General features: G+C 35.2%; 1 protein-coding gene across 4 annotated transcripts; it reads right to left on the minus strand.

The window, feature by feature from the left end:
- Positions 1 to 713: 713 nt before the first annotated feature.
- palmda (palmdelphin a) lies at positions 714 to 26,107 on the minus strand. Of its 4 annotated transcripts, XM_056474012.1 has the most exons (9): positions 26,030 to 26,107; positions 21,229 to 21,280; positions 19,520 to 19,600; positions 19,303 to 19,421; positions 11,757 to 11,871; positions 11,639 to 11,663; positions 11,410 to 11,526; positions 9,266 to 10,081; positions 714 to 3,387 (listed from the first exon to the last, which is right to left on the minus strand). In XM_056474012.1, exons 2-9 carry the CDS (start codon positions 21,271 to 21,273, stop codon positions 3,347 to 3,349), a joined length of 1,359 nt encoding a protein of 452 aa, XP_056329987.1. In that variant the 5' UTR covers positions 21,274 to 21,280; positions 26,030 to 26,107; the 3' UTR covers positions 714 to 3,346. The 4 variants fall into 4 exon arrangements, with proteins under 4 accessions (XP_056329987.1, XP_056329995.1, XP_056330001.1 ...); XM_056474020.1 differs by lacking the exons at positions 21,229 to 21,280; positions 26,030 to 26,107 and adding an exon at positions 21,317 to 21,415; XM_056474004.1 differs by lacking the exon at positions 714 to 3,387 and having other exon boundaries at positions 9,009 to 10,081.
- Between the last annotated feature and the right edge of the window lie 518 nt (positions 26,108 to 26,625).

Consider the following 26,625-nt stretch of genomic DNA (forward strand, 5'->3'; position numbering starts at 1 on the left):
CTTATTTTATTTTAGCAAACTTAAAACTGAAATAGGTAAATAAATGTAAACAAAAATGTTTTTATTTTAAAATGCTAATAAAATGACAAAAAAAATTCTATTTATTTTCTATTAATTTTTTTTTCTATCTATCTATCTATCTATCTATCTATCTATCTATCTATCTATCTATCTATCTATCTGTCTGTCTGTCTGTCTGTCTGTCTGTCTGTCTGTCCGTCCGTCCGTCCGTCCGTCCGTCCGTCCGTCCGTCCGTCCATCCATCCATCCATCCATCCATCCATCCATCCATCCATATATATATATATATATATATATATATATATATATACACACACATTTTAAGCAATTCCTAATAGAACTCTCAATTTTTATATAATTTATCATTATTAGCATCTGTTTCAGTTTTGTATTAAATTTGGTTGTTCATATTTTTGTCATTCATCAGCTGTAAAGCAACACTGTGTAAGTGTTTCCAACTACAGTATGTTGTTCTTTTCAGTTGTTTTTGTTATCGTTTCGGTGGTGTTGACTATTTATATTATTTTATATTTAAATCAATTCTCTTCCAAAATATATTTATTATCCTAATTGTTGCCATCTGAACAAAATGAAAAACATCAACTAAAATGTTATATAAAAACATTTAAAATGTTTTATTTCAGAGCACAAATAAGTCATTTAACTAAAGAGTTGAACAAAATGAGGCTGACTTTTCATTTTTGTGGGAACTTTGTTTTTAATTTTGTGTTTAATAGAGACAAAAGTCCATTTTGACAGCAAATAAGGACTAACAGTGATGACCCTGACACGAACATCTAATTAGCATTGATATAAAAAGACACAAGACAGACAAATTCATTCATTATTCCAGATAATAGAGGCATATCAAGATGCTGTCAGTAAAACACAGACACATCATGAGGTTTTATTATCAGACTGTTTCACAAAGACTACACATCTCAAAAGAAAACTCCATATTCTCAAAAATGATAGCAGTATCTTCCTTTTTTGAAGGTTTATTATTTATGCTTATCTGTCTAATCAAGCTTTCAATCACTCATTTCAATCACTTTCAATTATCATTTCTAACATTTGTTGATGTTGTATTTATTTTAAGTATTACAGTCATTAAAATAGTAAATTATGTTAACTGTTGTTAACTAAAGAAAGAGCACATGTATCAAATGTTTGACTGTACACTACAGAAGCCTGTTTCTGCCTTTTTTCAGTTAACAAAATGTCATAGCACCATCGTTTCACAGCAAGAAGGTTTCTGGTTTGAGTCCTGGCTGGGTCAGTTGGCATTTCTGTGTTGAGTTTGCATGTTCTCCCATGTTTGCGTGGGTGCTCCAGTTTCCCCCACAGTCCAAAAACATGCACTATAAGTGAATTGAATAAGCTAAATTGGCCGTAGTGCATGTGTGTGTGAATGAGTGTGTATGGATGTTTCCCAGTACTGGGTTGCAGCTGGAAGGGCATCCGCTGTGAAAAACATGCTGTATAAGTTGGCAGTTTCACTGTGGCAACCCATGATAAATAAAGGGACTAAGCTGAAAAGAAAATGAATGAATGATGAAAATGTCATGGAGAGAAATAGACTTATTCTGTAATTCATTTTAATTTATTAATCTGTTATTCAGAATTGCACCTGATTATTGTAATAACGAGCTTATCTTGTAATGCTACAGTAACAGCACAATTCTGAATTTATGTCATACAATCCTGACTTTTATGCAATTCTTGGGGTGAAAACATACAGCAAGAATTACCTCAAAATTAAGGCTTTTTCTCTGACAGTTTTGAGTCTTTTAATAATTGTGACAAAAAAAGAAGAAAAAAAAAGAAAAAAGACAAACTTGAAATTCTGACAAAAGTCACAAACTTCAAGATAACATTTTCTTAATTTTGGATTTTTATTTGTAATTATATACAAATCATCATGAAAAGTATTTCCTTTCTTGCATTTTTTTGATTTAGTTTTTTTTCAGAATTTCATGTTTGCTGTAATTGTAAGTTTAGATTATCTTAAGTTTTTCCACACAATTCTCTTTTTCTTTTGCCCTACTGTGAAAAAAATAAATTAACATTGCAAGATGTAAACAAAAATTCTAACATTTATGTTTAACATTTGAACTCAAAAATCAATGTTTATTAAATTTGCATTACTCAATTCCAAGATGACGAGATGTTAACCTGTAATTTTGAGTTTATTCAATATGGCTAAATTTAAAGTAACAAATTTGAGAATAATAGTTAAGAAAAAAAGTCTTTTTTTATCCTATAAAAAGAAAAAAATATGCCCATACCTCAAAGTAGGGCTGTGCGGTTTGGAAAAAAATATTTAATTGCGATTTTTTTTTAACAGATATTGCGTTTTAATTTTGTAGTCAAGCTTTAGCTCAATATTCTGTAATGTAGTTTCTTACTGCTAAAAAGCAGTGAGTGTCAGTTAAAATAGGAACTGAAAAGATATTAACTAATTCCAACTTTTACTCAAATTTATTTATAAATGTTCAGAAATTAAACACTAATTTTTCTCTAGAGCAAGAGTTATCTCCTGGTGCCTTCATGATGCGTTTTCATACGGTGCAACAGCTGCAAACAACTCTGAAATTGTACTATGCTTTTGCTAGCTACTAAATTGAGTGTCACTAGCAATACTTTTTGTTGACTTTTTGCAAGACACACTTCATATAGCCACCTGTGGTGCTTTTTTAGGTGCTGGTTGTTGTATTTTCTCGTACTGTTGCAACAATTTTGTAACCACTCTTACAAATTACCTGTTTTTGCTTGGTGTCTGTGACTGAATATTATCTAAAATATTCCCATATTACTGACATGCTGATTTTCTTTAATATGAATAATGCTCCTGAAAATGGAGACGCCATCATCCCAACTGTCCCCACTTTCCTGTTTGTTTGTTTTATTATGGGCTTTCCGCATAGTTCGGTTGCGCAATTCTGATTGGGCAGAACGAAAGTGTGCTCACTCAATACCACAGCCTCTTGCGATAAGCTAATCGCAACGTTTTAAATCCTTGAAAATTATTCATATTTAATTTCATTTCATTTTCTTCGGCTTAGTCCCTTTGTTAATCAGATGTCGCCACAGCAGAATGAGGACAGAATGAGGGGAGGACATGCAAACTTCACACAGAAATGCCAACCTATCCGGGGCTCAAACCTGCGACTGTCTTGCTGTGAGGCAACAGTGCTAACCACTGAGCCACCGTGTCACACAAGTGTTAATATTTCCAATTTATTTTCACAAATATTGTTGATTCACATTTCTTGTCTTGCTAACCACCTTTAGAGCAAGAGATCCACCAAATGGATGTTGGCCACTACACGGTTTGTCCCAGTTTCTCCATCTGTATCTGTAATTCTGTGGAGAGCATGAGAAAAAAACACATTGATTCACTGTAGATGTTCAATTCTATCCAAACAAAAAGTTATTAAACAGCATGGACTTTCACTGATATAGTACCTGTCATCTCACTAACTAATCTATTTGTGTACAATCAGTTTAAAGAAAAGATTCATCTTAATAACTCAAGCCATAAAGACATTCATCCTGAGAAACAAGCATGCCCACTTATATAATCCCCAAGATTGATTATATAAGAGTGTTTTAAGCACCGCCTCCTTAAAAGCCTCTTAAAAGCCTCATGCGTTGCAAATTATCTGCCCACCACTGGAGTGAATGTGTGTGTGTGTTTCTTAAGGAAATTGACAGGACTGGATTGCGCATTCTTCAATGAACAGATGACAGAAATGGGGTCACGTGTAGGAGTTGGGCCCCTTATTCTTCACATAAACCCCAACATCATTCATATTGAGTCTATAGCAGCAACATATCATCATAATGGCTTTAAGTTAGTGTGGCATTAGAAGTTGTGAGTCACTTATCTTTTCATGCAACATCTGTGTGGGTGCCGACAGTGTAATCAGTCGGTTTTTCAGCATTATAGCAATAAATCACTCAGACTTTTTGTCATTTACTCATGGAAACTCATTTCCGGTGGAGTTTAAAAGGAGAACTTTTCACTTCACTTTGAAGAATTAGCTTGTAGCGACAATGACTGTCAAGCTATAGCCAGTGAGGGAAAAAAACTGCCTTAATAACTGTAGTACTGAAGTTTTTGAGTGACAAGTCACAGAGGTCTTTGGGGACAACACAAATACATTTCATTGAACATGTACACATAGACATAGACTATATACATATCTGCTTATATTATATCTATGTTTATATAGTGCATCCGGAAAGAATTCATAGCACTTCACTTTTGATGTTCAATAGGATTTAAGTCTGGGCTCTGGCTGGGCCACTCAAGGACATTCAGAGTTGTTGTGAAGCCACTCCATTAATATTTTGGCGGTGTGCTTTGGGTCATTGTCCTGCTGGAAGATGAACAGTCACCCCAGTCTGAGGTCAAGAGCACTCTGAAGCAGGTTTTTATTCAGGATGTCTCTTTAAATTGCTGCATTTATCCTTCCCTCTATCCTGGAAACATCTTCCATTTACGGATGATGGAGACCACTGTGCTCATTGGAACTTTCAGAGCAGCAGAATTTTTTCTGTAACCTTCCTCAGCCTTGTGCCTCGAGACAATCCTGTCTCAGAGGTCGAGAGACAATTCCTTTGTCTTCATGCTTGGTTTGTGCTTTGACATGCACTGTCAACCCTAGGACCTTATATAGACAGGTGTATACGTTTTCAAATCATGTCCAATCAACTGAATTTACCACAGGTAAACTCCAATTAACCTTCCTGTCGTGTTCGGGTCAAATCTGACCAATTTACAACTTAAATCACTCATAAATATTGTGTTTTACATCTGATTGCCTCAAGACCTTATGATATCCTCCACACTATGCATTTGAACAAATAAAAGAGATGATCATCTCTCACATTGAATTTTGAGTGTTTTAATCAACCTTGTTACACTGGTGGTGTTCCCGGTAAAAAGTGACTGCCAAAGCAAATGAATGAGTATCAAGACTGTATTCATCCATTAGACACAAAACATCCCCACACACACTACCCCAACTCACTCACTCACTCACTCACTCACTCACTCACTCACTCACTCACTCACTCACTCACTCACTCATTTCAGACTGAATAATGTCTTTTGCAGGTACAAATCTCTTTTACGTGCTGATGTGCCGATCCTCCAGCCTAATCTCACAAGGAAACATAACTATTTTACTTTTGTCAGTTTAGTGGCTAATTCATGAGTTTAGTCGTACAAAACTGTATGATTTTTGAAAGTAGGCATGGCACCCAACCCCACCCCTAAACCCAATCGTCATTGGGGATAAGCAAATTGTACAAAACTCTATGAATGAGATCATACAAATTTATATGGATTAGCCACTAAACCAATAAGTTATGAATTGCCATGAAAGTCTTGGATCCTCCAATGTGAATCAACTTCCTGATAAAACAGTGTATCATATCTTCACACAGACTAGGTGTCTGTTATGTGAATCCATCTGTGTGTGTCTTTCTTTCTTTCTTTTGTTATTTTATTATTTTTGTTTATTTATTTATTTATTTATCTCTCTCTGTAAAGAAGCACAGAAAAGGAATCTTGTTCTCTTTCTTTTGATCTTTCTTCCTTTCCTTATCATTCCATCCATGATCTAACTATCCATCCGTCCATCCATCCATCCACCCATCCATCCATCCATCCATCTATCCATCCATCCATCCATACGTCCTTCCTTCCTTCATTTATTCCTTTCTTTCTTTCTTTCTTTCTTTCTTTCTTTCTTTCTTTCTTTCTTTCTTTCTTTTTGCCAATCTCTGTTGAGCCAATCTAGCCTAGCCAGTCTAGCAGGAACACTTTTAGCTTAGCAACAATTACTTTATTATATTAGACCGTTATTAGTTCTGTGTCCATGCTCACCATATATACCCTCAATCACTATTCCCTATATTAGCACATTTGAAGGACTTGAAATTCGATCACTCAGAACACAGGAAAGGATAGCATTTTGTTTGTGCTTTGCTGGTTAATAAATCATTCAGATGGATTAAAATTTCAATTTCATTGGTCAGACCCTGTGATAGTTATTTTAGCGAGCGTTCTATTAGTAATGAAACAAAGTATTTTGTTTTCTGTCATCTATTGTTCATTTTCTAACATATTTCAGCGCATATTTTTGTGCATTTATTATGTCTAATTCTGTAAATTCATGTTAAACACTACTTTGAGACATTGTTTACAGCTAAAGAATATTGAATAAAAATTTTGTGGAGAAAAATGATTTTTGTGCTAACATAAGCACAACATAAGCACGGTCAATTTTGATGGGGAACACTAAAGTAAGTGGCAGGATGTGAACACGACAGGAGGGTTAAGCCACTGAAACATCTCAAGAGTGATCAGTGGAAACAGAATGTACCTGAGCTCAATTTAGAAATTTCAGGGTTTTTTTTATTTGTAATAAATTTGCAACAATTTCAAAAACTCTTTTTTTTTTACATTGTCATTACGGGGTATTGTGTGTAGAATTTTGAGGAAATAAATGAATTTAATCCATTTTGGAATAAGGCTGTAACAAAAAAAGTAGAAAAAGCGAAGCGCTATGAATACTTTCCGCATGCACTGTAGGTAATACATAAGTAAATAAATAAATAAAAATATTTATAATTTGATTATGGGAAATGGGGACACTTCCAGAATGCACACTGAGAGTGATTTATGTTCTGTACACACATGCAATGATAATTTAGGGAATTCATTGCCAAATATGGTTGTCATCCCTGAAACTTGACAGTGTGTATATGACCATCGGTTGATGAATGCAGTTGTCTCTCCTGTAAATGACTGTGTTTGTATGCAAAACAGGATTTAACAATTAAACTGAAATGACAAGCACATTTAGCTACAGTGTTTGCATGACCAGTGTTATTGCAAAATTAAAATAAATAAATTAGCATAAAATAATTCAATAATTAGATAAAAATCATAGACAATTCACAAAATAATATGAATGTGCCTTTGGTAACTAAACATAAAATAATTCTGATAATAATGCTAAAACTGCCAAATCCATAACATAAAAACAGCACATAACAGAATTATAACAAATAATTATGTCTGACAGCACAGACATAATTGACATGACTGAATAATTTAGAATATTAAACAGGCAAAGCACAAGACTCATTCAGTCAGTTTTATTACAAAAGGTTAATCTCTCATCACACAACACATGCACAGATCCAAAGCAAAATAAAGAGGATGAGTGACAGAAATGCAGAAATTATATATCACAGCAGTCATGCTGTCATGCTAATACTGTAAGTGGAAAAGCCAAAGAGACATTAACATGCAAAATGTGAAAAAGAAGAACAGCATAGAAAGTTTGGCAGGTAAAAAAAATAATCAAAAACGGTGATTGCATATTGCATGTATTTTGAAACAGATGTGAATGTCCACTAGAGGGAGGTAAAGCTCTAAATCAGGGGTCTTCAAGCTTTCTCAAGGACCCTTTAGTGGATAAGATCTGTATTTTATAACATTGATGGTCGTTATTTACTGTAGGTCAGACAAGTACACTGAAGAGATAATTTGCCATTACATGATTAAATTAGAGTTTAATAATATTAAAATAATATATATATATATATATATATATATATATATATATATATATATATATATATATATATATATATATATATATATAATAAATGAAGACTTTGTGAGCAAAAAAGTGTACAGAATGTTTTTTAAACAGCACAATGCTATATTTAGAAATACTTTGTTTTCAGCTCAATTAATATAGATTTTTCCCCAACACCTTATCATTCGCACACAAAGAAATCAGCTGAAATTAAAGGGATAGTTCACCCGAAACTGAAAATTTCAGTCATTTACAGTACTCAGCCTTTACTTGTCACAAACTTGTTTCAGTGTCTTGTTTCTGTTAAACACAAAACAAGTATATTATGAAAAATGCTGAAAACCTGTAATCATTGACTTCCATAATATTTAGTCTTGCCAACTATGGAAATACATTTCAAAAAGTCATTGCTTTTGGGAACAGAGATGAGGTTCTCAAGGTGAATGCATACCCTGGCTCTAAAGGTCAAACAACAAAAAATAAGGTCAAGAATCTTGGTGTGACTCTGGAGTCAGATCTGAGTTTCAATAGTCAAGTCAAAGCAGTTATTAAATCAGCATACTATCATCTCAAAAACATTGCAAGAATTAGATGCTTTGTTTCCAGTGAAGACTTAGAGAAACTTGTTCATGCTTTTATCAGAAGCAGGGTGGATTACTGTAACGGCCTCCTCATGGCAAATCAGACAATTGCAGCTCATCCAGAACGCTGCGGCCAGGATTCTGACCAGAACCAGGAAATCTGAGCACATCACACCTGTCCTCAGGTCTTTACACTGGCTCCCAGTTACATTCAGAATAGATTAGAAGTATTATTACTTGTCTATAAATCACTAAATGGCCTAGGACCTCAATACATTACAGCTATGCTCACTGAATACAAACCTAATAGATCACTCAGATCTTTAGGATCATATAAACTAGAAATTCCAAGAGTTCAGTCAAAGTAGGGTGAATCGGCTTTCAGCAACTATGCCCCTCGCTGCTGGAAATCAAGACTGAAAACACATCTGTTTAGCTGTGCTACGTTTAACAGATCGCACTATTATGTCTTTCTTTTCTTTTTCATTCTTTTATAACCTGTTTTTACCGCATTTTAATCTGTTTTTATCTGTTCTTAATCATTTTTATTATTACTTTTTATTTTTCTTACACTTGTGTCTTTTATTTCTGTTCATGTAAAGCACTTTGAATTGTCACTGTGTATTAAATGTGCTATATAAATAAACTTGCCTTGCCTGAATTGATACAGGATTTCAGCTTTCGTCGAAATATCTTCTTCTTTTGCTTTCAGAAAACTTGAGGGTGAGTAAATTTTCTAATTTTCAATATTGGATGAAATATCCCTTTAAGTAATCATAATAATAGTCTGAGTTGAAGACCCATGCTTTAAAGCTACACATATACAACTAAATCTTTCAACACACATCATCAGCCAACATGAAGGACAGAAAGGAAGTTTGTTAAGACACTGAAAAACCGAAACCAAGCATGGAAAGCGGAAGGAAGCCAGTCTGGTTAGAAGCTGCATCACAGAAGATCTGAAAGAGTGTTAGTGGGACTACATCAACACACAGCAGTGCTTGTGCCTTCTTTTGACCTTTTTGATCTTTTGGGTACCTGTTACTGCCCCGTCCTCTACGCTGCTTCTGTTTGAACTGGAGTTCAGATTGGTTTGATTCCTACTGGAATCATCTTCTCCATCCCCAATGATCACCAGCTCAGCCCGCACAGATCCCTCGAAGCTCTGACTGTCATCATCTGCATTCTGGTAGCCCATGAAGATCATAGTGACGGGTTCGTCCGATGGCATAGCATTCAGGACACTGATTTTGGAGTCCTCAGAGTAGGCGGAACACGAGCTGTTGTTTCTGATGTCGTGATTTAAATGCCTCGTTCCTCGGTTGTGATATGGTCCTTGCTTGTGCCTTTCTCCTCTGTGTAACTCATGGCTGTAGTTGGTGTTGTGAAAGTACTCGTCTGGTCTGTCGTTATAATTCGGCATTGGCAGAAGAGGAAGTCTATGACCTGCATCCTCTGGATAGCCAACACCATCATTATACACAAGCTCAGGCCATGCAGATAAGTCCACACTGTAGGGATCTTGACCTCCATTGGATTTGCGGTCGTCAGGAGGTGATTGTAGTTCATGGGGCATGCTGTAGGGGTATGAAGGGTTTATTTGATTGCAGATTTTCTTCTTTCCCGAGGCTTGTCTGAGCAGCTCTTCGACCTCCACTGGACTGAGTTCATCCACTCCGTTGGCTCCAGGTTGGTGGCCGTCTGTTCGCAGGGCGTAGACAGACTTTCGGCCGTCATCGTAGACCTTGATGCCCCTCTGCTGGAGCTCTTGAGGAGAAATGGTGGAGGACGAGAGAACTTGGCTTTCACCAGTGCGCAGGTCTTTCTGAACGTTAATTTCCATGGCAAACAAAGCTGTAAGAGATCAATGGAATTTAGGTCAAATATATTATTTTTCCAATGTTGTATTGCACATTCAAAAGGATAGTTCACCCGGAAATACAAACTTGGTGAAGTTTTTTAAGCTAATTTCAGGAGGAGCATACACAGATCATTGACATGGCTAATTCATCATTGGCATATACAGTAATTGTCCAATCAGCACTAACACAAATTTATTCATTCATTCATTTTCTTTTCGGCTTATTCCCTTTATTAATCTGGGGTTGCCACAGAAGAAAGAACCGCCAACTTATCCAGCATATGTTTTATGCAGCGGATGCCCTTCAAGCTGCAACCCATCTCTGGGAAGCATCCATACACTCACTCAATCACACTCATACACTACAAAAATTTAGCTTACCCAATTCACCTATACCACATGTCTTTGGACTGTGGAGGAAACCAGAGCACCCGGAGGAAACCCATGCAAACATAGAGAGAACATGCAATCTCCTCACAGAAATGCCAACTGACCAAGCCGAGGCTCGAACCAGCAACCTTCTTGCTGTGAGGCAGCAGCATTACCTACCGCGGCACTGCGTCACCGATTCATCTGTTCGACCACCCAATTACAGCTGGAGTGATATGAGAATGCTGTTTGGTTAACCTTTTCCGAGTTTGGTGGCACAAATATAATACAGTTTAGCTTTTAATAAAAAATAAAAAAAAACTTAAAAATTGCTGCCTCTAGTTGTTAACACAACATCTCATATTTCTTAGTTGTTTCTTAGTTGTCTGTTTTTGTTATAGAGATGCTCTAGTCAGGACTTTTTTTTCAACCAATTCTCACTAGCAATTCTTGTCACTATGATCAGCTGAAGGTAACTCCCATTGTAATAACCGAAGCTGTGGAATGAATCTCTAACTGTATATCAGTTCAGTTAAGATACAAAATTCTGCTAGTGAGCGTGAACTCAACAATAGCCTTTTCAGTGATGACTATTCTAAATGTTTCCGATTGCCAATTGATTTGTATTCATACACTCAGCAGAAACGTGTGTAGCAGGTTATATAATCAGTGCTGCAAAAATTTGAAACAGTCAACATTAGAAAATTAAACTGATCAAACTTAAAGCTAACAAGCCACAGCTATACATCCTTTCTTAACAAGCATTTCATTCATTTTTTTAAATGTGTGTATACATTTGTTTGTTTTGATAAATTTGTTCAGATTATTTAATAACAACTAACCAACTCCAGTCATCTGTGAACCCCAGTTTAGGAAACGCTTATTTGTTTACAGTCCTATGGTATAATACTCTATAAATATATATTGAAAATGAAGTGTTCTTTCAGTTTACCGGGTTTGGCTTTGTCATCTTTTGCATCAGTTTCCAAGTCTTGTCTCTTCCTTTGATTTAATAGAGGTGTGCTAGGCTTTAGTATATTTGGAATTGTTGAATGGATATAGATTGGCTCTGCAAAAAAAAAGAAAAAATAACCAGAAAACATAATTCAACACACGAAATAAATTCTGTTATATTTTTAATAGTCAGCATTATGACTGTCATGCAGGTTTACAGTATTTACCTGATGCAAAGTCTGCATTCACTGCCTGTAAAGATACAGAAAGAATCATGTACCAGTAAATATTCACATTCACATTCGCATAGAGCATGTAAATTTAGCCACATCAAAACCACCATACCTTAATGATGTCCTCTGGAGACTTTTCAACAACTTTAAGCCTCTTCAGAATCAGCCCTTCATTTGTTGAGATGTTCATTTCCTCTCTTTCTAATGCTTCAATCTCCTTCTCTATCCTGCAGAGAATTTGTCACAATTATTGTTTAAATAGCACTTTTCAAATCTGACAAATGCACAAACCAACACACATGTTGTGTTTTCATGTTTTATAGGGACTTCCCAGGCGTAATGATTTTTATACTGTACACACTTTATATATTTTGTCCTCTTTCCACACCCTACCCTCCCTAACCAATCTCTCTCAGAAAACATTCTGCAGTTTTACATTATCATTGTTTACACTTTTTGCATAGACGTACACTCAATAATTTACTTTAAAAGCATAGTGAGCTTTTATGCGTTACCAAAGCAAATATAAACAATTCTTTTGGACCCTGCAGCCATTTCAATGGACATCAAGGTTACGTTTTTGTGTTTTTTTTGCCCTCCGGGGCATTTCATTTAGACATTTGTCATCCAATTAAAGGACAGTTAAACTCTGCATGTTGTTATTTGAGAAATATCTACTATGCTGAAGTGAAGCATGGCAGCACAACATTTTCAATGGTTTTATTACCATTTATTGATTTCTTTTCCAATATTTTATAGATTACTGGGAAAAGGATTGCATTTATTACTTAAAGTAAAACATGATTTTTTTTCAAATACGTCTGTCCATTATGAATGATAGTGGGTTTAGACGTTAAATTCAATTCAATTCAATTCAATTCATCTTTATTTGTATAGTGCTTTTACAATGTAGATTGTGTCAAAGCAGCTTCACATAGAAGATTATAGTGAATTGAAACAGTGTAGTTCAGTTTTCAGAGTTTAAACTCTGTTAAAAGTTCAGTTTAGATTAGTTCAGTTCAATGTGTTTTAATATTCACTGTCCAAACACTGAAGAGTAATCCAAATACTGTATGTCTGTCCATTAAAAATGTATAAAGTGGGTTTAAGTAGTAGTAGTAGTAGTAGTAGTAGTAGTAGTAGTAGTAGTAGTAGTAGTAGTAGTAGTAAAACTTGATTGTCCTTGACAGGAAATTTGTTTTGGGCATCGCCATATTGCTGCAGACATTCACTAAAAACAAGCAATAAAAACAATACAAAATACAACAGTTACAAAATGTATAACGCTAATTATGATAGACTCTTATTAAATAAACCCACTGAAACAGGTACAAAGGATTTCTTATAACGGTTTAACCTACACTTTGGGACTCTATATCTTCTACCAGAAGGAAGCAGTTCGTAATGTGGAAACAAAAAATGAGTTGGATCGTTTACAATCCTTTCCACCTGATTGAGGACACAATTCTCATATAAAACTCGAGGATTAAAATATTCATTGTGCCCAACAATTTTCCATGCTGTCTTTAAGAAATGCATCGATTTAGATTAACACTGAACAGATAGGTTGCCAAACCACACTGTGATACCATACCTGACAATGCTTTCAAGAACTGCTTTATAAAACAACATCATGAGTTTCTTATTAACTCCAAAAAGACGCAACCTCCGCAAAAAATACAATCTCTGGTGTAAACGAGAACAAACCCACTCAATGTGTGTTTTCCATGTGAAAGAACTGTCGATGTAAATGCCCAAGTACTTATAGGTTTAGATATTAAAGGTTTAGTGCATCCAAATATGACTCACTATTTACTCTATCTACACTATTTTTAAACACAAAAGAAGATATGTTGAAGAAAATGTAAACCTGTAAACATTGACTTCCATTGTAGGAAAAACAAATACTATAGAAGTCAATTCCAGCTTGATGAATAGAGATGTTCATTTCTACTCTCTCTCTCTCTCTCTCTCTCTCTCTCTCTCTCTCTTTAATGCTTCAATCTTCTTCTCTATCCTACAGAGAATTCATCACAATTATTGTTTAAATAGCACTTTCTAAATCTGACGATCTCTAGAGTTCACCTAGCATACAAACAAACAAGCACGCATCCACTCACGTTTCATGTTCATGTTTTATGGGGACTTACCTGAGGTAATCATTTTTATACTGTGCAGACTGTATATTCTGTCCTCTTTGCCCAATCCTACCCCTAAACCCAACCATTCTACAGTTTTACATTTTCACCGTTTACACTTAGTACACTCAATAATTTACTGTAAAAGCATAGTAAGCTGTTATGGTGTTATCGAAGCAAGTTTAAACAACTCTTTTAGACCCTGCAGGCATTTTAGAGGACATTTTATGAGAGGGGTCTGGATGCAGACCTGGTGCATTTGCAATCTGATCTGCATGCAATGCTTTTTAATGCGCGCACCTAATCCCACCCCTTACCCTACCCCTCACAGTGACATCACTAGCTCTATTGAGTGCATTGTGTCTGACATTGCAAGTTCGAGACTTGCAGTTTCAGCTTGCATAATCAAGGCTGCATCCAGATACTATTGGACATGTTTTTTGACATGCTTCTGGGACATTTCACCAAATTTAAAGCCTGCTGTCCCTGAAACTAAACATCTGTCATCCAATAAAAGGACAGTAAAGCTCTGCATGTTGTAATTTGTGAAATATTCTGAAGTAAGCATGGCAGCACAACATTTTCAATGATTGTATTCACATTTTTTGCTATATTTGCCAATACTTCTTATGTCATATAGAAAAAAAAAAGAAGGATTGCATTTACTAATTAAAGTTAAAAAAAAAAATTATAAAATTGCAAGCTTTAAATCAGATTTATTTTCAAATATGTCTCTCTTTTATAAAGGATATAGTGGGTTTAGACATTTAAGGTGAAAATGTACTGACTATTTACTCTTTCTTCTATTAAAGAAAGAAGAAGATATTTTAAAGAAAGCTTTACACCTGTAACCACTGACTTACACAGTAGAAGAAATACAAAAAAAGTCATTTCCAGCTTTCTTCAAAATAGCCTTTTTGTGTTTATGAGAAGAAAGAAACTCATAAAAGTTTGAAACAAGTAAAAGGTGAGAAAAAATGATGGCAGAACTTTTTGGAAGAATTAATGTATGTATCCCTTTAAATATCTCTCTATTATAATGTAAATGGTTCTAATAATTCGCACCCTATAACACAAAAACTTGAACATTTGTAATGTTCAGAAGAAATGTAAATTAAAGATCAACAATTTGAATTATTTTATTTTTTATTTCATGCTGGTACACAGTTTTTAAAGTACAACTGTAAAAGCAAACTATCTGTACCATATGTATATGATATGGGCATCAGAGTAAATTGTGTTTGCATACAAAAATACAAAATTATTTAGAACTATTTAAAATTGTTTACAGTAGAATTCTAATTCTGTATTTGTGTTTTGTCTTGCACAAAAAAATTTATGTAGCCGTGGTCTTTGCTGTGGAGTGAATTCCAAGCAGCAGCCATCAGCAAACTCCTATGAAAGAATGTTCAAGCACTTTCTGCCAGTGTGTGGGCAAAACAACAACTCTTGCAAGGCTTTTTTGTTGCATATGCACTGGACTTATTTCACACAACGTACTTCTTGTGCTCAAATAAATCATTCATACTATACGTTTCTGCCTATTATTTTACAATTTAAAAATAAGTGGTATGTGAAAAGACTAAAATAGTTGTCAGAAACCTTCAGTATAAGTGTGGCCATCAAACTGCTTCCCCACAAACAAGGAGCGGGAGAAAATCACAAGACATTGTCTCTGAAAAATAATTCCGGAAATTTAATTTTGCATTATATTGGCATCAAGTTCAAAACATATACTAGGGAGATGTGTAGCTTTTGACCTATTACTTATCTGTATTGCTACAGGATTAATTTAATATATTTGTTTATGAAATAATAAAATGTTTAGTGTGGTGCAATTTTTCTATATTACTTAAGCATAAAAACTTTTTCATTTTAAGGATTAAAACTCTAGACAATGGATAATAAAGCCCAAAGTTTCTTCTTTCCAAAGATTCATGAACTATGAATGTAGACCAAATCATTCAGCAACTGTTAATGTTTTAGTTTGGGATGGTCATTTTTGAGAAAAAGCCTCTGACAGTGAGGGAAAGAAGGACAACGATATAGCCTCAGAAAACGTTTTACAGAAATCTCATTTTTTCATGCTATTTTCATCAAATTTTAAATATAAACTCATAAAATACTTGGCTAGCAAAGGCATATTTTTTCTAGGACATTATATTAATGTTTTCCTGTTTGTATATGGAAAAACAAATATTGAACACAATACAATTTTTTTCTCATTACTTCATATTGTAGAACTTTTTATATTTTTGATCATGAAACTTCCCCTTTTACCACAGTAAAGCCCAAAGCTGACTGGAGTCAAGAACTGCTACTATTTAAAGTTAGGTACTATAGGTGTAAATCCCCAAAAGTTAGTGCTGGGTAACAGGTTAAAGATTATTTACATTTTAAATTATATTTTTATTTGGTCTCGTTAATGAAAGACTTAAGAACAGAGAAACCTGGAAGATAATTCAGGTCTGAAGGGGTTAAGAGTAGAATTTTAAATGTTTTCCTGATGCTCAGTCAGAATCATCATCAGTCTGAATCATTAAACACACTGGCCAAGAATGAACCCGACAGCAGAATTTGTGCCAGGGTGTGACCTGAATGTAGCAGCTTTTCAAGGACATGGGAACAGCTTTTTTTAGCATTTTCCTCTGACTTCACCGCTACTACAATGCAAATGCGGTTACGAAGCATTGCACAGCTCTTGCCTCATACTTTACTCTAATAGATTTCATTAGGGCACCACAGGGCACATGGCATTCGCTGAGAAACATCAAGCCAACCCTGAAGTTCACTGAGTTCAGTACAAAAGACCTTTAAAAGTCTGAACTCTCAACAACAATTCTATGAAAATGTATTCATAGTATTCAGAAGATGCCAGAAAACATGATTTTCCATGATAACCCTATTCTAATTGACATTCATTAGCAAAACTTACATAGTAAATTTGTATTGCTAATATTGCTCTATTTGGTATATTTAAACCAAATAGCCGAAGATCATAAAAAAGCCAATTTATGTATAATATGACTATTAATATTATAGTAAAAACTTTAATCTCCCATGTCCAACCCATAGACTGTAAAATATATGGACGTAGTATCTATGACGTCACCCAGTTTTCTGAAGAACCCAAAAGAAGCTACCAGTAGGTGTGGTCAACTGTCACCATTTTGTTCGCGCGTCATCGCACCGCCCTGGGAACACCAAACAAGGGCAAAGAGGCCGAGCGTTAGAGGAGCTACAGACGCCTTCTAGCATTTTGCTTAATACTTTATTACCTGCGACTCGTTTGTGTTCTGACCACATGTGCTTGGTTGTACACTATTTCAATAAAGTGTTTAGACTTTTAAAAACACAGTTGTAATAATGAGCCACTAAACATTGTTCTTATGAAGGTTTTCCACAGGAGAAAACGCAAATTACTTCCAAATACTTCAAATATAGTCTTAGTAAATGCAAGGCTATTGATGAAATCCAGGCATAACACTGTATGGCAACGTTTAGAGCCTACGGCTAATAAATCTGTCAGATTCTTGAGTGCATTCAAGTTCTAAAGAAAATTAAAAATGATAAATGATCTCAAATAAAACAAATACATTTATAGGCATGGTATAAATATATCATTTCACTCACCTGGGAAACGTAGGCTACGTGCATGGTTTGTGAGCACAATAAGGTGCACACAGCATGCCATGTCATCTGATAATTGTAAGAAATAACTCCAAACGGCAATTGACTGTGTAAAGCCACATAAAACAAAACAAAAATACGATGAATATGCCAAGTTCAGCGGCTAATCAGCCGGAATCAGCTGAGGTGAAGTGACGGTTACCAGCGAGACCTAGCTGTCACTCAAGTGGCCACGCCCTTAATTATGCAGACTTAATATAACCTAATATAAAGGAAACGGATGAGTTATTAAAAAATTCACCTCCTCACAGTTGTTATGTAGGGTAATATTAGCTATTTGAACCAAAATCATTCTTTGTACCAGGCTGTAAGCACTTTTTTATCTGCTGTAAAGTTGGCCGTTTTAAAAAAGTGGGGTAAACAGAAATCTGCTCTATTATGGAGCTAGGACTAGCAGAATTTCCTGAAATATGTCCCAGGAGCTAGTTTTTTTTTTTTTGCAGTTATTGTTTTCGCGAATCCACCAGAGGCTGCTGTTTACGCTTTTTCAGGTTTCAAATTTCTCTCATGAGCGCCATACGCTGCCACCAGAGGCCGCTGTCGAATAACTCACTGACTGACCAACCGATAACCCCACCCACCCCATTCTTTAAATCCAACCGATAGTGTTCTTCAAAAGCACCGATCACCCCCTTCCCGATCACCCCCTTCTCAATACTAAACCGACAATGTTTTCAAAAGCAATCCAGAAAAAGAAAAGCCTTCGCCTGATTTTCACCATGTTTTCAGATCTTACCACATTCTCATCCTGTTATTTACTTGTTTATTATATTTTTTGCATTTTGTTTTAGTTTTACCTGGTTTCTGGTACCATTCTTCACCGGACTCTAACCCATCGCTGGCCTTGTACGTTTGGGGGCCCTAAGCAGAATAATTTTGGAGCCCTCCCTTGCTCTAAATAGTGAAGTATTGCCATTGCAAACCGGCCCACAATGTTTTTATTACTTATTAAATATAATTTAAAAAGAAAATTTTATATTTCATAAAAGTAGACGACGTTTATTAATCTGTAATTGCCTATTTTCAATATCTGTACTACCAGATTATGTCTTTAAACATCATCATTAGCGCTTAAAAGCTGAGCTAAAAATTATTTTGTGCTTGTCTCTTCTCATCATCATTTTCCCCTCAGTTTTTTTACACCTGAAGAATAACGTTAGATTTGCTTCATTTTGCGGTCCAATTTCCAAAAATAGGTATATAATGGGGCAGGCAATGAAAGTTCTTGTGGTGACCGGTCTTGCAGGTTACCTTGGAAGAACAAACTCAAACCGTTAGAACAGAACACATACGAGAAATAAGATGCTGCGAACTTCCTGTTGATCACATGACCTTTACACAAAAACAATTTCAACTTTAATAAAATTATGAAATGCTTTTTTTCTTTACAGTGAAAATTTATAACTATTTAGATACCAAAGCACTGTCAATGAAGATAATTTGTAAAATGCAAATAAAACGATTTCAGCAAGGAAACGGCTAAGACAACTAGCAGGTTGTAGGGCCCCTTTAGTGGCGGTGGGGCGCTAAGCTACTGCTTAGTTCGCTTATAGGGAGGGCTGGCTCTGCTCTAACCCCATCGTCATGGCCAACTCCTCTCTGCGTATCAAGTCTGTACATAGCGAGCTACTGGGCAAACTAGTAACAGTGAAAAAGCCATCCACACGGAGGTAAGTGGTCACAAAAGTAGCAAAAAAAAAACAGACCGCCTGGTAGCGTTCCTTTTAAAGACGAAATGCACCATTCATAGCTCTGGCTAAATGATTCACAGACTCCAGGAATGTATACAGGGGTACGTTTTCACAATGAGCCTGTGTTGCAACGTCTTACCGGTGTATGTTGCTCTTGAGGTTTTTAGCTTGTTGTGCATCTTCAAGAGCTTTTTGAGTTTCCTGCGCAGTACTGCTGTTCATCCCATCCATGAGCCACAGATCTCGCATGGACCTTTTCTATAAAAGACACACAGACATGCATTAAATACAAGACAATCAAACTATAACATTCAGAAAACAAATTGGAAACTACACATTTATCATGAAGAAGGTACCTTGACATGTTGAAGCTTCAGTTTCTCTCTGTCGATCTCAAGCCGTTTAAGGGCAATTTCTTCTTGTATTTTCTTCTTATTCTGAGGGCAAATGGACACAAGTCCAAATAGAGACATAGAAGAGACATTTGCTATAATGATCAAATGTACTAATGAATGCTGTTATTGTTAACTACTAAAAATATACATATACACTTAATGGCTTTATTAGGTACACCTTACTAGTACCGGGTTGGACCCCCTTTTTTCATTCAGAACAACCTTAATCCTTCATGGCATAGATTCAACAAGGTCCTGGAAATATTCCTCAGAGATTTTGGTCCTTATTGACTTGATAGCATCACACAGTTGCTGCAGATTTGTCGGCTCACAAATCCATGATGTGAATCTCTTATTCCACCACATCTCAAATGTGCTCTATTGGGTTGAGCTCTGGTGACTGTGGAGGCCATTTGAGTACGGTGAACTCATTGTCATATTCAAGGAACCAGTCTGAGTTGATTCACACTTTATGACATGGCATGTTATCCCACTGGAAGTAGCCATCAGAAGATGGATATACTGTGGTCATAAAGGGATGGACATGGTCAGCAACAATGCTCAGGTAGGCTGTGGTATTGACACAATGCTCAATTGGTACTAAAGGGCCCAAAGTGTGCCAAAAAAATACCCCCCACACCATTACACCACCACCAGCCTGAACCTTTGATGATGCCACATGCTGGACATGTTGTTGTTGCCAAATACTGACCCTACCATTCGAATGTCGCAGCAGAAATCGAGACTCATCAGACCAGGCAAAGTTTTTCCAATCTTCCATTGTCCAAGCTTGGTGAGCCTGTGCAAATTGTAGCCTCTGTTTCCTGTTCTTAGCTGACAGGAGTGGCACCCGGTGTGGTCTTCTGCTGCTGTAGCCCATCCGCCTCAAGGTTCAATGTGTTGTGTGTTCAGAGATGCTCTTCTGCATACTTATGTTGTAACAAGTGAATATTTGAGTTACTGTTGCCTTTCTATCAGCTCGACCCAGTCTGGCCATCCTCATCTGACCTCTGGCTTTAACAAGACATTTGCGCCCACAGAACTGCCACTCACTGGATATTTTCTCTTTTTCTTACCATTCTCTGTAAACCCTAGAGATGGTTGTGCGTGAAAATCTCAGTAGATCAGCAGTTTCTGAAATACTTAGAACAGCTTGTCTGGCACTAACAACCTATCCATGTTTACTTAAATCCCCTTTCTTCCCCATTCTGATGCTCAGTTTGAACTGCAACGGATCGTCTTGACCATGTGTACATGCCTAAATGCATTGAGTTGCTGCCATGTGATTGGCTGATTAGAAATTTTGTGTTAAAAAGCAGTTGCACAGCTGTACCTAATAAAGTGGCCGGTTAGTGTATAGTCATTATTTATTTACCCAACAACAATTGTTGAGTGGTTTGAATATGCAAGTGTACGTTTATTAAAACTATAAAATTTTAGTCTCTGATGAATTTGTTACACATCTTGTGCATTTTTACAAAGTGGCATTGCAAACTACTGGCTTGTAAAACAAAGACAATACTGTAGCTTGTGTGTGACTGTTTTTAATATTAAAAAAAATGTAATTGTCATTTTAATACATTGCAGTCATGTAAAAATATCCTAAAATATCATTATACAAAAACAATCAGAATCAATGTTTTTAGAGAGCCCTGAAAAAAGCAGGTTACCGTAATAGCTTGAAGACGTTCCTTTAAGAGCTCAGCTTCCTCCATCCTGCCTCTAAAGAATAAAATTAATTTAAAAACATACAGTTACCTTCATGTGACACTATAAAATCATCGTCCACACTGTCTTCAGTCAGATAGTGTATTTGAAGATATAGGTCAAACTCCATACGGTGACACCGATATTTCGCTACAGGAGTCTGTTCATCATCACTTGCTTCCTGCTTTCTAAAGATCACTGCTTCCATGAATAGCAGTGGTGGTAAAACAGTCTCTGTGATGCACCATAAATAATCTGCCTGACAGCATTTGGTTGCCCGTGTCCAAGTGTGTGACCCCTTGTAGACACAGCGGGGTTTCATAGCCACCCAAGACCTAAGGCTAGCTTATCCCTAAAAGTATCTTCATGCGTCATTCACCCATGCAGTTAGTTATAGTTATTGTTAAATATCTTTTGAAATAGGCCAGATGTGTCCTACTGTTATTGCTACATCAGTTTAATGCAGGATTATGAAACTAAATTGCAAAGGCTGGAAATATTTTAATAGATTTTCTGATAAAATTTCAAGATTTTCTATAGTTTTGTCCAGGGTCATACACAAAATACTATGTCTGGCAAATAAAATAGTTACAACTATTTTTTTTTTTACAATGATAATAGTTTAGATAAAAAGCTTCCATTAATCATAAATACAAACACAACACTGGACATAAGAGCTATTTAAAAAAAAAACAATGCATAACTAACATATTTAAAAATACTTAACTATACACATAAGACAGACTAGACAAGTACTTTCACATGAGACTAAACAATGTTGTGCAGGATATTGTGCAAGCGAGGTATTAAAGGTGAATATTGTGTAAAACAGTTATTTAAGTTATATAGAGAATAATAACAGAAAATGCACTGGCAGTTTGTCACAAGGTTTTTGTACTGAAAAATACAGCACCACACCGAACAATTTATCACTTTAAACTAATAAACATTGAAATAAAAGTCACTTTTTCAAATGTTTTAAGGTTAAAAGTTGTTGGGAAAAATAAAAACATAAATCACAATATATATATATATATATATATATATATATATATATATATATATATATATATATATATATATATATATATATATATATATATATATATATATACATATATATATATACACACACACACACACACACACACAGTATAATCTAAATGCAACTTACTCAAACTCAAAATTAAAAATTTGAATTTCACTATTTGAAAAATTTGGTTGTTGGTATTATATATTATTATTTACTGTAGTATTACATATCCTTTTTAGTAATTTCTAGAATTTACATCTGTATCTCAACTTAACCTACTGTTAAATGGTCATTTCTAAGACATAAAACATACATTTATAAAATGTTGGTCAACCTCTAGTGATAACCTTCGGCTTAGTCCCTATATTCATCAGGGGTCTCCACAGTGAAATGAATTGGCAACTTATCCAGCAGATGTTTTATGGAGCGCCGCAACCCAGTACTGGGAAACACCCATACACACTTGCATTCACACACATACTCTACGACCAATTTAGCTCATTCAATTCACCTATACTGCAGGTCTTTGGACTGTTGGGAAAACCGGAGCGCCCAGAAGAAACCCACGCCAACACAGGGAGAACATGCAAACTCCACACAGAAATGCCAACTGACCCAGCTGGTACTCGAACCAGCAACCTTCTTGCTGTGAGGCAACAGTGCTAACCACTGAGCCATTGTGCCACACGAAAAAGTATTTACGGTACCTTTGTTGTGATTATTATCAATATCGGTTGATCTGAATTTTTAAATCTAACTTTATTGAAATATTAACTACAAATAAAGAGTTCAGATGCAAAAACCTCTAAATGCTATCTAATCTTTTCTTCTAAAATGAGCATTTTTCTCAGGTTCTTGTGGGTAGATTCAGCAAATTCACTTTTATGTCGATGAATACACAAATACAGTACAAACCGTAAAAGCAATTTCCCATTTTTACAGTAAACTACCGTATTTCATTCATTTATAGATGTAATATATCTGTATTTTGAATTACCAACATCTACACATCTTTTGTTACACAGATCGACACGTTAGCACAGCCATATGCAGGTGGTGATGAGAAAGCTACATAATGAACCAATGCTCACCTCAAACTACTTTTCCCACAAGCAGAAAAGTGTATCAGTTAATAGAAGGTGCTCAGTGTCATTCACACAGCTACTAAACACCAGTATGGTAACACACATACATTTAAAGTCATGAAATAAACATTTTTTATCAACATTAGATGTCACATAAATCTCTAATGTACATAACTAATGGAGATACAACTAAAAAGATTCATAGTAATGTCAACAAAAAAGCATAAAAAGTGATGTGGGAATTCTGGGAAAGTCAATTCTATGGTTATTCGCCGTATATATAAAGGAAGAAAACTGTTAACCAGGTTACATATTTTTACTGTAGCATATTTACTGTAGCATTTTTTTTTTACAGTTGAATCACTGCCATTTTTTATTTATGTGAGCAGTTGTGTATGAGTCTCTTTACAAAGTGGCATTGGTCTCGTATGTGAAATACTGTATAGTTTGTTAGTTTTGGAGATCTGTGAAAAAGGGATCAACTGAACATCATTTCTGTGTCCATGCAAAACATTTGAAAATCTTAAAATAAAAAAAAGCTTTTCTATTTTTTGTACAGTGTTGTCATGCAGGTTTATAGTTAAATACACAGGCGATCAGTGTGAATTTAAATTAACCTGATCTGAGGCTTTCAGTCAAATGCAGTACCTTAAAGTTTCTGACAGATACAGGTAGTTTGAAATATGAGACTGTCATGTTGTAGTGACAGCATGGTCTGTGTCTGTGGGTTTTAGCTGCTCTTTCTTTTCCCAGGAAATGTGAGAAGGACTCCAGACTTCCAGTCTCTGTCCATGTTTCTTATAGACAGTATCCAGTGCTGACTCAACACAAGCCTGCTCATCTACTTTACACATAGAGCTATACTCAATCACTGTCCTCAACTCACAGCAAAGTTCATCTCATTAACATATTCTGAAAGCTGCCATTCACAGGTCTACTGTAAACTACTGTATTAATAGGCAACCAATATCAATATAAAATAAATACATAGTAATAGTTAAAATAAAAAATCAGACATATATTTTAATATTTGCTGTCATTTGGGTTGATAATCTCTGTTGTTTTACCCCCTTCATTTCAAATTAGCTTATTATTGTAAAATGTTTTTAAAAAAATAATTTAAGATATTTTACAATTTTATGCATTTCCCTGTGATGGCACAGTAAAATGTTTAGCATCATTACTTCAGTCTTCAATGTCATTCGATCCTTCAGAAATCATATTAATATGCTGATTTGATTTATTATAATTACCAAATGTCAAAATTATTTGTGCTTCTTGATATGTTTGTGGAAACTGTGATTCATTTTATTCATCGTGTTGTTTGACTGACTGAAAATAGGAAAGAAATATATAGACCTATAGAAAATTTTCATCGGCCCACTAAAACATTGTCAGACAGAATTTGATTAATAATTTCAACAGATATCATACTAAAGTTGTATCCACTCGCCTCGGGTTTTTTCTAAACCATAAACCTGACAAAGCTTTCATCAAAAAACTGTTACTGTGTCATTACAGAAAAGAGTTACGGTGTCTGTCTGTATATCTATCTTCAAACCTAGGGGTGAGTTAGGTAAACCCTTATGCTCCAGAATTCCACTAGACTCAGGCACAGCCTAAAATTAGCAAGGGCCACCCAGAGGTACATTGCCTAAAGAGTATGAGATGGTGGTCCCTGTTCTCTCACAGTCTCACATATCTTCCTCAAACACCAACTTTTCGGAAACGAACCAAATTGATACACTGCTAAACAAAGGTGATGTGGATATTAAATACCCTTATGACAATTTATATCCATTTGTGCTTTAATTCATTGCCTAATATATGTAAAGTGAGGTCAAGGTTTGAAAACTCATAGAATTGCATACATGCATGCCACATTCGGCCCAAACAGGCTATGAAAACTTAATTTAGATTTAAAATAAAAATAAATAGGCTACAAAACGTTTGAGCTACAGCGACAGGTTTCATCACAGATATATAGCAAAATTAACAAACTGATTGGCTTTTAGATATGATATTAATTTTCTTTAAAGGTCACTTCTGCACATGGTCAGTTTCCCTGTCAGTTTTAGCCAAGAGGAAGATTTCCTAATCTCCTCTAATCTGATCACCAGTCAGTTAAGATGTAAATCTCTTGTTACATCTGCTCCCATAACAACATCCTGACTCAACAAACATTTACTAATTGTACAGTTATCACTGTAAATCAGAATGCAGATAACTCACAAAAATTAACCCACAATTAATGAATAAATGAAAAATAAACACAAACTTGTTTTTGTGACCACGCAAATACCTTCATGGAACAAATATAGAAAATCAGAAATGTGGTGCATTTAGATTAGTTTCAAAATGTCACCGTGAAGATTTTTATGACTAATTTAAGAAGTAGGTGAAAGTTTAAATCCTCAGTTTTCCCAAAGTAAATGTCACCCGATCCGCAGGATGCGTGGAAAAAATCGGCATGTTCATTTCTGCAGCTCAAGTGACATTTGAAGATGAACTAAGATGCTCCAGTCACTTACAAATGAACAAAACTTTTGACAAATTCGACATATTCGGCTATCAGATTTTTGACCTTCACACAATACTACAAGTGTATCCCAAATAAGACACATAAACACACACGCACACACTTACCAGGCCGATGAAGTCGGACGTAAATCCAGCAGGGTTTCCTGAGTTCATGCGCAGTCGTCAAGCAGCGCTAATTTAACGGCCAGGGCGCGCGCAGGTGCTGTGGCCATGATTGACAGCCTTTCTCTCAGCCAATGAAATGTCAGTGAGTTTGTTCAATTGTTCTGTCCATTCAGTTTCATCAGAGAACGTTTGAGAAAAAAGTGCATGTGCACTTAATTAGCACTATACTTGTCACAGCGCTATTTAGAGTATACTTACAGACATATTTTTATAACATGTATTTTAATAATAACAACAACATAAACTTATTTATATCAATCAATTAATTAATAATGTATGATAATAATGATTATCATCATTATCATCATCATTATCATCATCATCATCATCATCATTATTATTATTATTATTATTATTATTATTACTACTATTATTATGCCTATTATTATTATTATTATTATTATTATTATTATTATTATTATTGTCTTTGTTGGGCAAAAATTATATAATAGAATCATGTATTAAAGTACCCTCAGCAATGTGTTATTTTAATTTGTTTAATTAAATCGGGAAACATTTTACTGGCATTGGGTTAA

The sequence above is a fragment of the Danio aesculapii genome, chromosome 2 (genome assembly GCF_903798145.1).
Source record: "Danio aesculapii chromosome 2, fDanAes4.1, whole genome shotgun sequence".
In the NCBI taxonomy this organism is placed as follows: Eukaryota; Metazoa; Chordata; class Actinopteri; order Cypriniformes; family Danionidae; genus Danio; species Danio aesculapii.